The sequence below is a fragment of the Lathamus discolor genome, chromosome 2 (genome assembly GCF_037157495.1).
Source record: "Lathamus discolor isolate bLatDis1 chromosome 2, bLatDis1.hap1, whole genome shotgun sequence".
In the NCBI taxonomy this organism is placed as follows: Eukaryota; Metazoa; Chordata; class Aves; order Psittaciformes; family Psittacidae; genus Lathamus; species Lathamus discolor.
The window spans coordinates 126,327,404-126,344,073 of NC_088885.1; the positions used below are offsets into that span (position 1 = coordinate 126,327,404).

General features: G+C 37.3%; 1 protein-coding gene across 2 annotated transcripts; it reads right to left on the reverse strand.

The window, feature by feature from the left end:
* Positions 1-608: 608 nt before the first annotated feature.
* On the reverse strand, positions 609-16,665 carry LACTB2 (lactamase beta 2). Of its 2 annotated transcripts, none has more exons than XM_065668429.1 (7): positions 16,458-16,665; positions 15,773-15,936; positions 14,435-14,558; positions 11,475-11,653; positions 7,195-7,343; positions 6,050-6,127; positions 609-3,374 (listed from the first exon to the last, which is right to left on the reverse strand). In XM_065668429.1, exons 1-7 carry the CDS (start codon positions 16,577-16,579, stop codon positions 3,264-3,266), a joined length of 927 nt encoding a protein of 308 aa, XP_065524501.1. In that variant the 5' UTR covers positions 16,580-16,665; the 3' UTR covers positions 609-3,263. The 2 variants fall into 2 exon arrangements, with proteins under 2 accessions (XP_065524501.1, XP_065524499.1); XM_065668427.1 differs by having other exon boundaries at positions 6,046-6,127; positions 16,458-16,664.
* Between the last annotated feature and the right edge of the window lie 5 nt (positions 16,666-16,670).

Here is a 16,670-nt window from a genome sequence, read left to right on the forward strand (position 1 = left end):
GGCTGGAGGGGGTCCACAGAAGGGCCACAAGGATGATCGGAAGACTGGGAAGCTGTATGGGGAAAGGCTGAGGGAGCTAGGCTTGTTCAGCCTGGAGAAGAGAAGGCTCAGGGGGGACATTATCACCATATTCCAATATTTAAAGGGTAGCTAAAAGTAAGCAAGAGACTCCCTTTTTACAATGAGTCAGTCACATGGAAAACACCAGGGGTAATGGACACAAGCCACTCTAGGGGAGATTCCAGTTTTATGACTCTGAACGATGATCAGTGATGCTCCTCTCAGGACAGGATCTCCAAATTAGCTGGCAGAAGACTGGAAACACAGTTTGTGCTTCTTCCAGCTTCTGTTCCTGGCAATTTAGAAACTTAACTCACCAAACGACATTTGCCCTTCCAGCTTGATAAGACAGAAATTGCACGTTCTCCGGTTTTCATTCTTAACTTTTAATGCATACCGCACAGATGAATGAATTCATGTCAGGGATGTAAAAAGGCTAACCCCCATTTCTATACATATGTGACACTTAGCTTACATTACCACTCTTATTTTTAAATAAGCAAACACTCCGATTCATAATCAACAAGGAGTCCCAAGACTTTCACAACTTGTCATGGCTAATGTAAATATCTTTTATTGTATATGAATCTTAGCACAATTTCTGCTTTTAACATTCCAGAGACACCATACACAATCATTAATGCCAAGACTGGTTAAACTGCAATGTCACCATTTTCTGAGAGTGTCATGGATTCGCTACAGCACAGAGTGGAACATGGAATTCTCTGATCTGTATCCTCTTGCTTTCTTTGCTGCCTGCAACTTCCATCAGTACTTTAACTGACGTCTAAAGCCATTTCTGTGTATTTAAAGATGAAGCACAGTAAAAACAGAAGATACTGTGCCTACCAGCAGATTTCTTTATTAGCTCAGAAAGTTCATGAGACATCACCACTTTACACCAGTTTCCTGCTGGCTTAGGTTTTTAGACCTCATGACAGAAAACTGCCATTTCATTGATCTTTCTGTTTTCCTGAAGCAAAATGACATCATTCAGAGCACGTGACTTCAGTTTTTCAGCTGATAATTCCATGTTTATTCCTCATGATCAGAGAGGTAACTGTAAATTCATGAAACAGCTACAGGAAACCAGCAATTAGTAATGGCAGGAAGTCCATGTGAAAGTTTCTGAGTAATTATGAAGAGAGAAATAATCCAAAAAGAACTGAAAAAATACAAGGTTTGTGGGAGAAGGGGCAAAAAAGTGGCCAAGATATGAAATGCAGGTAAACAGAAAACACAAAGGAGGAAAAACCAGGAGACCTGAAAAAGACCCCAAAATGGCATTGCACAGGAAGTTAAAAGGGAGCACGAGTCATTGATCTGGTAAAAACCAGATCAAAAAAGTCTGCAAAAAGATAATTTTAAGAGCAGAAAGTTATCTCCCCTTCTCAGGGGAGGGCTAGTAACCTCAGTCTGGTTACTACTTCAGATTATGATTTCAGTTGTGGATTGCTATTCCTGGTAATATTTGTATTTTGGATTTGGCTCAGCTGATCAGAACAAACGGCATCAACTTCATAAAATGATAGCTATTATGACATGCCTTAAATATATACATGTTTGACAGACAAGGGGGTACAGGATTGAACGGTGAAAGGTTTTCAAGGATTTTCAAGGACATACAAATTGTCACTGGTGCTTTCAAACACATCATATCTGTATTTTTTGTAGGTTTTTTCTTGTTTGAGTATTTTTTTGTTTTGTTTTTCCTAAGGTTGATCCAGCATTGGAAGACGTGTATGTATATCATAAAAACATCACACATTTTTGAATACAAAGTAATACAAATATATATACACCTCTGAAAGGTTCTGATGTCCTCAACGTAAAAAGGAATGCTGGACGTAATGTCCAATGTAAAATGGAACTGTTGGAACAAGTCCAGGGAGGGCCACAAGGACGATCAGGGGACTGGAGCACCTCCCGTACGAAGACAGGCTGAGAAAGTTGGGGCTGTTCAGCTTGGAAAAGAGAAGGCTGCATGGAGACCTCACAGCAGCCTTCCAGTGTCTGAAGGGGGCCTATAGGGATGCTGGAGAGGGACTCTTAACTAGGGACTGTAGTGATAGGACAAGGGGTAATGGGTTAAAACTTAAACAGGGGAAGTTTAGATTGGATATAAGGAAGAAGTTCTTTCCTGTGAGGGTGGTGAGGCACTGTAATGGGTTGCCCAAGGAAGCTGTAAATGCTCCATCGCTGGCAGTGTTCAAGGCCAGATTGGACAGAGCCTTGGGTGACATAGTTTAGTGTGAGGTGTTCCTGCCCATGGCAGGGGGGTTGCAACTAGATGATCTTAACGTCCTTTCCAACCCTAACTATTCTATATTTCTGATTCAACACAGAGAACTGAATATGCAGTTTAAATTAATCTTCATTGTATTTTAATACACTACCCAGTATTTTACAATCAAATACAAACTTTTGTTAAAATATTTGTAGTTGAAATGGATTTAACACCAAAACTTGAAGCTGCTAGTTACAGAATGATAGGCAAAGTTAACATTATATGGTGCGTATACATCTCAATTTATACAGCTTTTTAATAACATTCTTGCAGAATCTTATACAGAATTTAAGAGTCTGCTCCGACTCTGCATTTTTTGACATTGATCAATTAAAATAAATGAATCCTTTGAATGAATTCCACAGAAAAAGTGTTTCCATCAGAAAACAGAGAAGTCTGGAATTACTTTCAGTGTTTTTTAAAACTTACTGCAGTGAGCAACCAGCAAAGATGTGCACAGGCAGCTAAATTAGAAAAGGAATATAAACCCCAGTATTTACATCTGTTAACAAAAATAACTTGGTTTTTAGAATGTACAGATAACTTGCTAGAAAATCAGTTTTTGGAAAGCACAAGGAAATGAAAACAGATTTAGAATAACATCTTTTTACTATAGTTTTTTAATAAATCTGATTTATTACGTTTATAATATCGTAATATTCGGTTTACAAGACCTTGCTATTTGTCTGCTGCCACTGATGATAATAATGCTCCTTATTTTATAACAGAGGAAACATTCAGCTCTTCGCACTCATTCTATTTTATTAACTCAGTATCTATCAGGTTATTTTTAAATTTCCCAAAATAATAATATCAAACCCATCAATTAACTGACTGTTAGATGCTTTAAAATTGGTATCACTTTTTTAAAAAAAATAATAGAAGAATTAGTTGTGATTTTGCTTGTTGTCCCAGCTCATAATTTTATTTTTTCATGCAGCAACTGTGCAGATTTAAAATATTCTTCAGCAATCTTGTGTGACTTATAAATTGTTTTTCCATCTGAGGTTGGGAGAGTCCTCACGTACTGTTAAGAAAACAAGACCACATTAGTTGCAAACTAACATTTAGACACTATATATATATAAACTATCTCAAACTTCACCTGTACATATGCATGTATGTCTATACATGTCATTTTCATTTAAAGTATTGGAATACTTTCCCTCAGGCCAGTGTTGAATTTTAATGGGAGGTGGTAAACATTCACTGTTTCACAATGTAACCTAGCAATATAAAGAATGATTAATAAAATAGGGTTTAATAAACCTACAGTTATTTAAAGTTCAGAACATTAGAATTCTAGATATCAAGAAATTTGAGGTAACAGAGCACTTGGTTCCTTTTCTGAAGTTTATGAACGTTAAGAGAAATAACCTTGTACTGCTAAATGAGGAACAGCCAAATTATTTTTATCTCTTCATCAGCTGTGTTCTAAAAATGTGCAGCAATGACCAAGATTTTTATATCAAAACATCGGAGAAAGCTTACATGCACCTATTGTACCATGCTTGTCCACACAAAGCATTAGTTTTCTGTTTTAAGTGAGAAAAGCAAATCTGTAAAGGCAGTATCACTCCTAAGTGAAGCTATAGAAGTTACGTTAACATAAACTGCAATCCCTACAATGAAGAGGTGAATTAATGACTGCAGCAGACAGCATATGGCCATAATCTGCATTGAGTAACTCTCTTGTAATGCTGTAATATCCCTGTCATATTCATTATCAATACTGACAACATGTTTCTTTGGAAAAATGCTTTGTGAAAATTAAGCGGACAGTGTTATGACTGCAACTCAAGTCTTCCATAATGAGAACCAAACTTGAAATACTGCAACTCAGACTATGTGGAAAGGACACCATATCAAAGCCAAATTAATACGTACCATGAGTACACAAGCATTTGTATGCTACATGCTCAGAACCAACAGAATCAATCTTCCTTAACAGATGTCCTTAATTTGAACTGAAAAACTCAGGTCACATGATGTTACATGCTTACCATCGATCTGGGTCTAAGCTTGTATTTAAAAATTTAGCAACCATTTCCACACTGCGGAGATCAGCACAGAAAACCCCTGAGTGTTCTGGTAAGATTGCTTTCTACCTTCTCTGTGAGCACAAATTGACGATTAAAAACCAAACCAAACCAAAAAATGTTAAAGGACAACTAAGCTTTCTGGAAAGCTGAAGCATGGAGCTGAGTACAAGAGTCACAACAATTCCTCCTTTAGCTATTTAAGCTTTCCAGTAACTGCAAACAGTTGCAACTTGGGGAACATATCTATCTGAAGCTCCGTATCTGCTGACACTTCAAAACTGAAAGGTGATTTCTGAGGAAAATTGAGTTTTGGTGTTTTTTGGTTTTTTTTTTTTTTTTCTTTTCTAGTGAGCATGAAAAGGGTGCTTTTTTTGAAAACAAACAACAAAAAACCAAAACCCAACCAAAAAATCCCACCCTGGCTTAAGGGATGAAAATCACTTTCTCATTCAAACAAATTAATTCTTGGACATTTAAGATGCACACACACAATCTTTTGCAGGAAGGACTGCAAGTCTACCTTAAAGACGATGGTAATTTATCTGCTACTTCATCTAAACAGAAAATGCTGTTGCTTGAGCTAGTTCCACGTTAACATCAGGAAGAACTTCTTTACTGTGATTCTGTGATTCTGTGAAAGGAAAGGATAGTCTGAAAGGCCTCTGATGGCCCATGTGGACTCTTGTGGAACCAAACTGGAAAAATGTGTAGGTAGGTCAATAATGTATGTTAATATCCAAGAATTGAGATCCCATTCAAGAGCTGGTGCACCAAGTATCAGGCACTAAGGTTTCATGGCATAAGGACATGATTTTCTGAACTTCAGTAATGACTTTGTGTGACTCTAGTCTATTTTCTTTGAATAACAAGAAGGTCATTATTATTACAAATACCAAGTCTCAGCTGTTCAAATAGCACCTCGTAGCTGATTTATTATTAAAATAAACAGAAGGTCTAAGCTGGAAGAAATACACTAATTTCATGTTGTTATTCAGGTTCCTAAATGTTGAAAATTTGGAACAGTTGTAAATATTGTGTAATTCTTACTTCTAAGTAGTCAGTCCCGGGTGCAGTTATATAATGTACAAAAAGAAATATTTTCTTTAGCTTCTGGCTGAATGATGTTTCTACATGCATATGAGGTTACAGAAACAGAATACTTCACCTTGTAAAGGCACAATCTAGAAACAGCAAACTAAATATAGTTGCTCTACTTCAGTACTGTACTAACCAGAGATTGTAAAAATTCACACTATGTGATTTTAACTCTCTCTAGAACACAAACATACAACAATACATGTTTAGGAAAGGCAGAACTGTAAAACGTAATCCCATCAAATGCTATGTGCACGCACAGTTAGGTAGGAATTTCAGCAAATACACAAAGGTAAAACGCTAGTGTTAGAGGAATGTATTCCATGGTGTGTCTTACATAAAAAATGAGAGGTATACGCATTGCAGTGTATAATTGTATATATATTTTGTATATAATTCTACTTCAAATTGCCTGAAGGACAGCTACTGCAACCAACTGCAGGTATTATTTTAGTATTTTTTTTACACGCCAAGAAATAATGCACTAAAATACAATGAGAAACAGCACACAGAAAATCAAAATAAAAATTATGCTCCTTCCACCCTCCATCCACAACTTACACACTTTTTCTTCTTTCTCCAACTTCTTCAAGTGCACTAGGAGGTTACTTTCTGCTGCTCGAAGTAAATTTTCAGGGATCTCCTAATGGGAACACAAATAGGCATTCTCTATTTGTTTAAGTATCTCCCAATTATTTTTCAATATATGGAACTTGTAGTTTATTAATATAGATTTTTCTCTTCTGAATTGCTATGTTGAGCACTCAGTTATATAATGACAACAAACCGAAATGAGTAAATCAATTTTACAGCAGTTAAACTGGTAGCCTAATAACACACTTCTGTTTGCTTTGCTCATGCTTTGCATTATCCATCTGTATTATGTAAAGGTTGGCCAATGCTAAGAAACCTGTGCTCTTCTAAACTTGGTCTGCACCAGGTTATCAGTGTAGCTGTGTATTTTTAAAGAGAAATTTAAAGATGCATTTGTCCACTGATACTTTCACTTTTATTCCATGACAATATTTGCATGGGTTTAAATATCCCTATACAACTTCAGAAGAACAGAATGTCTATTAACATTTCCAATGCTCATTAGGTAAAACCCAAAACCATTCCTCAACATCATCATCTTCAGCTCTATCATCTTAAAAGTAAGCCTCCTTTTTGAAAATGAAAAAGTTCTCCAAATAATGAGTCTGGCAGGAAAATTTGCTAGAAAACTAACTCAGTAATTTTTGAATCTTAAAAAAGAACTTTGAAAGATTTCCATTTCTACACAACTGCAGCTCCTCTGCACCCTCCTGCAAACTGGTAAGACCAGGAACTAGAAGTTTTAACCAATCTTTCAGAAAACTCCAAAAACACCTTGGCAAATAACAATTAACAGTCATCTCTTACTTTTCACTTAGAACCAAGCACTAAAACTTTATTTTTGCTTGGTCCTATGAAACTATGCTTAGGACCATCTCGATAATAAAATAAGAGTTCGTAAGAATCATCCAGGCCCCACGCCAATAAAGTGCTTAAACAATATAATTTAAATGCACAGTCATATATGAATTCCAAACAAGCAGAAATATTTTCTTTTATATCTTTTAAAAAGCCACCATGCTCTTCACTCAAATACTTAAACTGTTACGTACCATTTTATGAGCATAACTTCAATTTTTTTTTAGTTTGATCTAAAAAATTCTAATCAGCAATTACCTTGTATACTATCTTTACGAGTTCCGAGGATGTATATGATTTTCCAACATTCTTCTGGAAAACATTCAGAATTTGCTGTTCACGTGCAATTCGGTGAGAAATGTAACCCTGGATTCTAGTATTTGCATCACGTACTACTGGGCCGTGACCTAAATCAAAGACACATAACAGAGCACTATTACTTATATTTGCAATTAAGCATGTTATTGAATAACTGAATCATTCTTATGTAAACTCTGGTAAACTTAAAAGTCATAAGAAGGGAGCAGCACCTGTACATACCACCCTGTCAGAGTACCCCCCTTTTTTTTTTGCCATATAAATAAGCAAAAATTAAGTTTGGATGTCTGCATCACAGTCTTCAACGGAAATGTATTAAGATGGAAAGGAAAAATTAGGATCTGAAAAAACGTGAACGTGGAAAGGGAACACTTCAAATGGTATAAGGAAAGTAAGGGAAGATCAGACTATTAAAAAAAAAAATGGAAGGGAGTTCAGGAAAGGAGTTCACTGCTGAAGAGATTTTGTGTTACCTCTGCTTGTACCACTCTCCCTAAAGGATATTGATACTGATGATTTTAACTGATCCTGGTCTTTGAACAGTAGTGGTGAGGCAAAAGACCCATGTACTACTGTGCTGCTGGGGGCTATCTAGTGAACACAAGGGCGAGAGAAGTAACATTTTAATTACAACAGATAAATTTTCCAGGACAGATCTTCAAAACTGACTCACACACTGTACTTTATTCCCTTAAAAAACTACTTTCATAAGTCTGATCAAATAAATTAGTAGAACACAACTCAGTGAGCCAGCTGGAATGTGTCAGGACAGGAATAAGCAATGCACAAGGAAGGTTATATGTGGATCATTTTACGTCTGGCTGGTTAATGAACAAAATGTGTTTTTACTATGGCAGATTAGAAATGTTCAACTTACTGAAAGGTCTTTCATTCAAACTAGAAGAAGGCTTAATTGGTAAAGAACTAATCTGTGTGGAAAAATCAAATACTGCCTCATGATACGCTAAAACAATAGATTAAATATTTTGCAGACATTGAGAGTTACATGCACAGAAATTAAATTTAATGTTTTACCTATGGAGAAATTTACTTGCATGAATATTTGTCACATACTTTTAGCAAGATTTTCTATTTCTTTGCCTGTGTACCTCACCTGAAGTAGCAGCACCAAATTCCGGCTTTGCCAGTACAACTCCAAGGAATTTATAAAATTGATAGAACAGAAACTACTGTAAAAAAACATACCTTTTTTTTTTTTTTTTAGAAGTTACTTGCTATCATCCAAATCAGTTTCTTCTGAGGCTATTTAAAAAAACCCGTATTCTTTACTTGTATTTTTGGGTTAACTGACTACACGGGGTTTTAGTTTTAAGGTTTTAAAATTAGAGCTTATTTTTCCTGAGGACAAGCAGTGTATAGAGAAACAGCAACTTATTTTTCATGGTTTGAATATCCATGAAATGAAGTGTCAAAGGAATCTCTTCTTCACAAGTAAAAATATCTGTGCATATATTCACTTATACATTCACTTCAGCAGTTTTGAAATGACAAAATATACACTGAAGCTTAACTTGTGTAAAGATAGTATTATAAATAACAAATATGCAACATTTGAATATAAAACTGTAATCTCATATGCACATATATTTAATGATTTCAAAGATATTTAATTTGAAACTATTGTTATGTGCAACGTAAATTACAAATACGACAGTATCTCTAGTCAATATGTTACCATTTATAAAAACAAGAATTTAAATTTAGAAAAAACACATCAAGATGTACAGAGCAGAGACTATAAGGAGCCTATAATGGTAACTGTCCATTCTTTTGCATCCTCAAATGACAGAAGTCATATTAAAGTATTCAAAATCAAGGCCCGAACATGGAATCACAAGATAGTCTTAAAACCAGTCCCTGCTCTTTTAAGTGCATGTCAGTACCTGGAATGGAACCCACTTTTTCCAAAGTTAAAGGAATTTCATACACATTACAGCAAATGTGTATGCATATACATATATACATACATTAAAATCATGTCAGAAAGCGTACAACTAAATCCAGATGTGGATCTTTTCCATCCATAATTAACAGCTACACAGTTAGCTTCACCAATAAATATCTGCATAAATGTAAAATGTTCCTGAGCATGTGAAAGAGATGTCAAAATCGACCATCTTTCCAGTAATTCAGACTTTGTATCCAGCAGCTTCTTATTATTTCAGAATTCTGTAGAGACCATACGATCAGAAACAGTAAGTTTTTATTCTCGTAACACCCTATGAAGTAATACAGGCTCTCTTACTTTACTGTAAATTAAAGCACAAAGGATGAATTTGAAGAAAAGAATCGGCTCATAAAATTTCACTCAGATTTCCTAACTCCAGTATGTTTTGTACCTGTATTTTCAAGCAACATCATTTATTATTACAGGATGGGGAGCCCTCTACTGACTAAAAAGCCCTTTTCTGGTCTGAAGAATTCTCATCAACTAGACTGTCACGAGCATTATGCCTGAATTCATTTCCACATTAAATAAAAAAAAATGTGGAAGGGGAAGGCAAAATTCAGCTACTCACAGGTAGCCAGCAGTTGGCTTGTTACAGAAATTCATGCTCTCCTACATTTAACTCTGAGGCTGCAATGTGAATGCTAAAGCATGTACAGAAACCGTTCAAGAATTATGAAGACCTAAAACTGCAATAAAGTCAAAGTACTGAACTTATCCAGAATGTATTGGTAAAACAAACTACCTTCTAGTTACCATGTTACTGTAGTTCATACTGGTAATTTAAACAATTGTTCTGATGGGGCAATAGCTATCTTATACACAAATGCACATACATTTTGTGCTGCATGGATGGAAAAAGAAAGTTAGTTCCAAACTATCTCAGTACTTAGCTACTCACCACTGAAAATGTGTAATATCCCACTGGCTTTCTTACTGCAAGTACAGCATGAACATACTGACAACAGTGTAGCAAAAAGCTACAAATAAATGCACAAATATTTAACCTTGGTCAATGTATAATCTAGATAAATAATGACTAAGGAGAGAGTGAAACATAACAGATAAAATTTAATTTGGCATGTATGGAATTTTGGAAGGCAGAACCTCAATTAGAGGCACATACTGTGTTCTGAAGGTATTAAAGAAGGAAAGCAGAACATTTGATTGCTCAATAGATTGATATTCTGGAGGCTAAAATATTAATTTTACTAGTAGTAAAGTAAATTACTGTGAGCAAGTCACTATTTCTATGTCAGCTTCCACATCCATGAAACATCTATAATGATATTTTTCTTAAATAGCATTTTTATGCTTAGATCCTAAAGCACTTAAAGAACACCTACTTCAAGAAGCATATTTTAAGAATGAACGCAAAAGAGATTTGCTTACATAGGCTAAACACAGATGGTTAATGGAGGAAGACAGAACTAAGAATGTGGACGCAGTCACTCAGAATGACAACTGGAAGAAGACGGAACAGAAAAAGTCAGAAGAAATCCTGAGATGTAGTCCTGAAAAACCAAATGAGGAGCTTAAACCTTAGTTACATAATGATTTCTTAAAATCCAGTCTTGCCAAACAGACATGTGGTTTACATGAAAAGTAAATGCATTCCCAAGGTTTGTGGGAGATAAGAGTTAAAAAATGAAAGCAAAGTCACAGAACAATTGAATCAGTGACATTTTTAGAACATGGTGTTTGGCCTCTTGGCTCTTTTTCAAATTTAAGCTAAGTCAGTAAAGTAAGAGAACCATTTGACAGTTCTGCAGCTTTCCAAGATAAATTTGTGATTAATCCATGTTGCAAAAGACAGACATCTCTCTCCAAAAACATTCCTAAGTAACTCACACTGGCAGTGTGTTTGGGGATGCAAATGACCAAAACAACAACTATTATTTTTTCTGCCAGGGTACATTAAAACGTACAGATAGAGTAATATCAGAAACACAGATTTGCTGTATGACTGCAACAGTGATTCTGACCTCTGTGTGCTCCAGGCACAGAAGCACAAGATTCACCCTCAAATGGAGAAATCTTGGGAAGGAAAGATACCTATCATTGAAAAAATCTCAAGTCTTGCAAACCACCATGCCACAAAGTCTCCTTGGCACTGGACATACATTAAGTAGTGAACTTGAATTGTTACCTTAGCAATGGTGCTTGCTTACAGTAAGAGCTCTCAGATTCTTAGAGGCTGTAGTTAAAAAATACATAGTAAACCAGAGCAGTTATAAGTAGAACCACTTACCAGGATATATTATATCTACTTTCATTTGTAACAACCTCTCCAAAGTTTTCATGTAGTCATGCAGGTCTTCAATTACTGTTGTTCCTTCCCCTAAAATGCAGTCACCAGAAAATACAGCATTTTCTTCTTCTAGATGTAAAGCCATATGATCATCAGTATGTCCAGGTGTATATAAAACTCTGTTTAAAAAACAACAACAAAAAGCATTAAGCTTTTCATACAGCATATATGATTCATTTTCAGAAGCTAGAAACAAATAATAAAATCGTACACTTAGAAAGTAGCCCACAAACAGAAAAAAATAGACCAAAGAAGGCTGAAATGTCAATGTAAACAGGGTACTGCTTTGTCTAATCCCAGTCTATTTTCCTACACCATGTAGAGAATACATCTCAAACCTACTTTTACTTGCATGACACATAATAAAAGTGAATTAAGGGAGCTGGCTAGCCATGTAGAATTTGTGTTATAAAGGGCTTTACTCTGAAGCTTTAAAAAAGAAGAATTGTCATGTCATTTGCAGATTGAAATGCATGAAACTCTTGACAAACATTTTGCATTTAGCAAAACAGGGTAAGGATGATGGTGCCAATTCTTTTAGAAATTAGCTATAAACTGCTGGATCCAACACAGATAAAGTTCTGTCTCCCAAAATTTATTTTTCCCTGAAAGCCCCATGACAGAGTGGAGCTGTCAAATACAACAAGTAATCATGGTCTTCTAGCTGTTCTATGTGCAGGTCATTAAACATCAATGGTAAGGATTTAGGACCTCACAGCTTGAATAAGTACTGCATTAGAATGAATCAAAAGGTAAATAGGCAGCTGATTATGAGCTTCTAAGGAGCTGTACTGTAGTGTCCCTTCACTGTAACTTTTGAAAGGCAGAAGGCTTCATGATGAAGTTGATTCAAACTGAAAGTAACACAACTCAGACCTACACCACTGCTGAAATTCATCAGAATCATCTTGTTAATGGCAGATGCATCAAAGCAATGAACTGACAGACTTGGTGTCAAGCACACTGTACGGGCCAACAGTGTACATGGTAAACAATACCCAACCACATCAGTAGAGGGCTAGGAGGCCAGAAGCACAGCACCACCTGATGTAATGACTTCCAGCTCTTACTGAATACTGAGTCCACCAGAAAGCAGGTGAGTCAACACCCTACAGAGGCAACATGAAAATCAAGTTCTTTGGTTGCTTCATAATGTCTTGGTAGGAAGTGGTATCCTCCAGTTCCTGATGAAATTTAACCACTAATACGGAAAAAAACAAAAGAAAAAGAACCCAACACTGCCTGACACACCTTGAAAACTTGAAGGTGGTTAACCAAAATTTACAATGCAGTTATTGGTTATTTTGGAGCCAGTGGTGCATCTAATCATATCCTTAAAATGCTTACTGAATTAACAAGGTGGGAATACCTGCTTTTAGTCAAGCATAAAGTTTGGTCACACTACCCCAAACCTCAAGATGTGCCACCTCTGTCTTACTTGGATTCAAATTTAACAAGCTGTTTCTGATCTCTAAATCAATTTTGTCCAAACATGCCACTAAGGCTAGTGATAGATCTGCAATATTCAATATAATACTCTCTATGTTGTTGCTTAGGTGCTTGTTTGTTTGGTTTGTTTACTTTATTTTCACACTAACAAAATAAAATGCTTTTGGTCACATACATCCTTTGTATATTTTTAATTCCAATCAGCCAACTGGTATATTCTACAAGTGGAATATAATTCACATATAAATTGAGGAAAACAAGCAAGATTTGTCCTTAGAAGAGTAATGCCTTATTAATGAAAGAAGTCTGGTAACAGAATGGTCCAATCTTTTCAGTGTGTGTGTTTGTGTGAGGCAGAGTGGCTTTCTACTTCACGTTCATTCAAGCTAACAAGACAGGCAACATGCTTTCTGGGAAAAAGTCCTCCTGAATTGGCACCTGTCCTGGGTTTACCAGGAGCCGTTTTGCTCCTTCTTATTAGCTGGTGCAAGCTCTGTGTTTTGACTTCCAGCCTGGGCAGAGAGCTGATAACACCTATTGTTTTTAATTGTTGTTAAGTAATGTTTATTCTGGCCAAGGACTTTGTGAGTCTCATGCACTGCTGGGGACGAGGGGAGGCCAGGAGGAAGCAGAGACAGGACACCTGACCCAAACTAGCCAAAGAGGTATTCCATACCACAGCACGTCATGCCCAGGGAGGTAACTGGGAGTTACCCGGAAGGGCACAGTCTGTCTTTGGGGGGGGGCGGTCGAACTTGTTCGGCGGTGGTATCGTATTCTCTTGTTATTTTCTCTTATCAATATTATCATTGGTGGTAGCAGTAGTGGTTTGTGTTATACCTTAGTTACTGGGCTGTTCTTATCTCAACCCGTGGGAGTTACATTCTCCTGATTCTCCTCCCCATCCCTCCGGGAGTGGGGAGGGTTGGGGCAGGGGGGTGAGTGGACGAGCTGTGTGGATCGGTTTAAACCACAACACCACCCTACAAGAACCTGACAGGTTAAAGGTTTAAGATGTAACATTTTACATATGTTTTAGTATCATTTTGGGAAATATTTTAAAACTAAAAAGAAAGGCATCCCAAATAATCCATCCAGACTACAATAAACTTCACAAATGTATCTATTTTAATAATACTTACTCATCTAAGAGTGATGAGAAAGTAAGTAAAATCCCATTTAATTTTCCTGGAGAAAATATTTTTAAGGGAAATATTCTTAATTTGTCTGCTAAATAAAAACTAAAGGCTAATTCCTGATAATCCTCATTCATAAAAACAAATTTCTTCATATAAACATACCCTGCTAATTCATGATAGGAAGTCTATATGCCTAAATGTAGAAAAGACTAGATGTATGGCTTGACAATCATTAGAAGTTAGGATACATATATATGTCAGAATTCTGAAGAAAAACTGTGATCCAGAAAACTTGCAGAAACTGGTGTTTACCTGAGTGTGGCTCCTTCTGTCTGCACCACATCTCCCTCTTTAAGATAAAAATATTTATGTCCTCCTCTTATATTTTCTTCACGGTAAGGGACACGAGGAAGCTTACTGATGCGATATTCTGAGTCTGTTTTAAAAAAAGCAAAGAAAATTATCTGTCACTAACAAAGCTTAATTATTATACAGTATGAATACAAAACTTGAAACAAGAAATTTGGTACAGTAACTTTGTTTACAAAGTGAATTTATTCTAGAGCCACAAACACTGAATAGTGAAAGCCACTGAATCTGAACACTGGACAAGCAGCAATTCTGAAGATGAAAAAGCACAAATAATAAAGAAATGTCAAGAATTACTATAGTTTACAAATCTTGACCCATCAAGAACCAAAACCCACAAGTTTCTGTGACAACGCATTTCTGTGCTCACATTCTGCATTATGATTCACAGAAGCACCATTCAGCATTTGCCTAACACTGGATGGAGGCTTTGATTTGCAACTTCCCTCAGTGTCTGCCATCCTCACTTGTACATGAACTATGAATGCCTTGGTTGGAACAGCTACATAGAGCAACCCAGAAAGTTATTTATATCCTTTGCTAGCCTTTACAACCATGCTCATGGGTTGACAAGATCAAAAATCTCACAAAGGCATCAACACTGTTTTAACTAATGCCTACACTTCTTTGTAGACAAACACCTGGCAACTTCACAAACTCTGATGAAGCCTGTGACAAAGTCCAAGACGCTAAGAACTGCCGCATTATCCATTCTGCTTATCCTCCTGCCAGATATTAAAGCAGAAACCTGTTTATTTACACTAAGTAGATATTTCTAGATCAGAATTTACCTGCAGACTGCCCTACCTGCTTTCCTCTCTTGATCTGAGGCCTATGAATTTGTCAGCAATTACTAATGGTCTGCTGTAAGGAATCTCAAAGTTATGCACGTTTCTTTTTCAGAGAGTATGCTATTTTTTTTTCACACAGCAAAAAGAATGGTCAATTTGTCATTACTGTCAATATAGAAAGGAATGAGTATCCAGTTTTTCTCTTAATACCATGCAAACTGCTGATGTTAAATTAGGGTCTCATTATTTACATGTAAGAAAAATTCACTATAATAATATGCATTAAAATTGAAGAAAACCTGCCACTACAATATTCAGATGATCTACTGCTCTTATTCTATACACTGCAGCAGTATCATGAAATTACATATAGTTTATACGGAGATTCTAGAAGAATAAACTATCTGATTTGCACAGAAGTACTCAGTAAAAGTTTTCTTCTTTACCACGTATCTAGCATTTTCAACAATACTTGAAATCTCTGGCCTACCATTAGGGATGCTTTCGCAGATATCAGATATTCCACCAATGTGATCATAATGCCAGTGTGTCACTAAAATTTCTTGAATTGAGATGTTGAACTCTGACAGTGCCTGCTTCAAACAGCCAATATATTCAGGAGTATTCGGCTGCCCAGTGTCAATAAGGACTCTTCTACACACGGACAAAAGAAAGAGAAGAAACCCCAAACAGTGACAGTTCCTTGTGCTCTGTGACAATGTTACATTACATAGCAATGTGGTAGTCAAGGATGCCTCCGTATTCCACACCCCCTCCCTGACATTCCACCGCACCAGTGACGCAGCAATTTACAAAGGGGGGGGAATAAATAATAAACAAACTTAAGACCACACATTTCCAGCTCCAGGACGAGCCGCAGGAGCCACCGTTTAACACGGCCCGGGAGGCCTGAGGCGGGTCACCCATCCGTCTTCCCTCACGGCACTCCCTCACCCGGCCGCGAGTCCACCCCCACCTGCCCAAACCGCCCCCTAGCACCGGTCACAGAGACTTGAATGCTGTAATACTTGGGTTTTTTCTCTTTTTTACCCTAATTAAGAGGTTTCGGAACAGCCGGAGGCAGCGCACAGGCCTCCAGCGGGCCGCGGCGCAAGGGGATCCGGCGGCCGCCCGGTCCGCTTCCCCTCCCCGCCGGCCCCGAGCAGGGTCGTTACCTGGAGCCGGTGCCCACCAGGTAGGTGTTGGTGCCCTGCAGAGTCATGGGTCCCGGGTTGCAGCCCAGCACCCGCACCACCCGCGACGAGAGCCGCTCGATGCGCGGCAGCAGCGACACCATCCCTGCGGTGGCACTCCACAAACAAACCTGCCTCCTTCCCCGCCGCCGCTTACACCGACACCCAGGGCGGGAAGACGGAAGCCACTACTCC

What these genes read in the sequence shown, in the direction of transcription:
- LACTB2 (XM_065668429.1), bottom strand. Translation starts at nt 16,579, where the DNA reads ATGGTGTCGCTGCTGCCGCGCATCGAGCGGCTCTCGTCGCGGGTGGTG. An exon ending in CTGGTGGGCACCGGCTCCAG is followed by an intron (nt 15,937 to 16,457) that starts GTAACGACCCTG and finishes GTCCGTGTGTAG; the next exon opens with AAGAGTCCTTATTGACACTG. An exon ending in CTGCGAAAGCATCCCTAATG is followed by an intron (nt 14,559 to 15,772) that starts GTAGGCCAGAGA and finishes TTTTTAAAACAG; the next exon opens with ACTCAGAATATCGCATCAGT.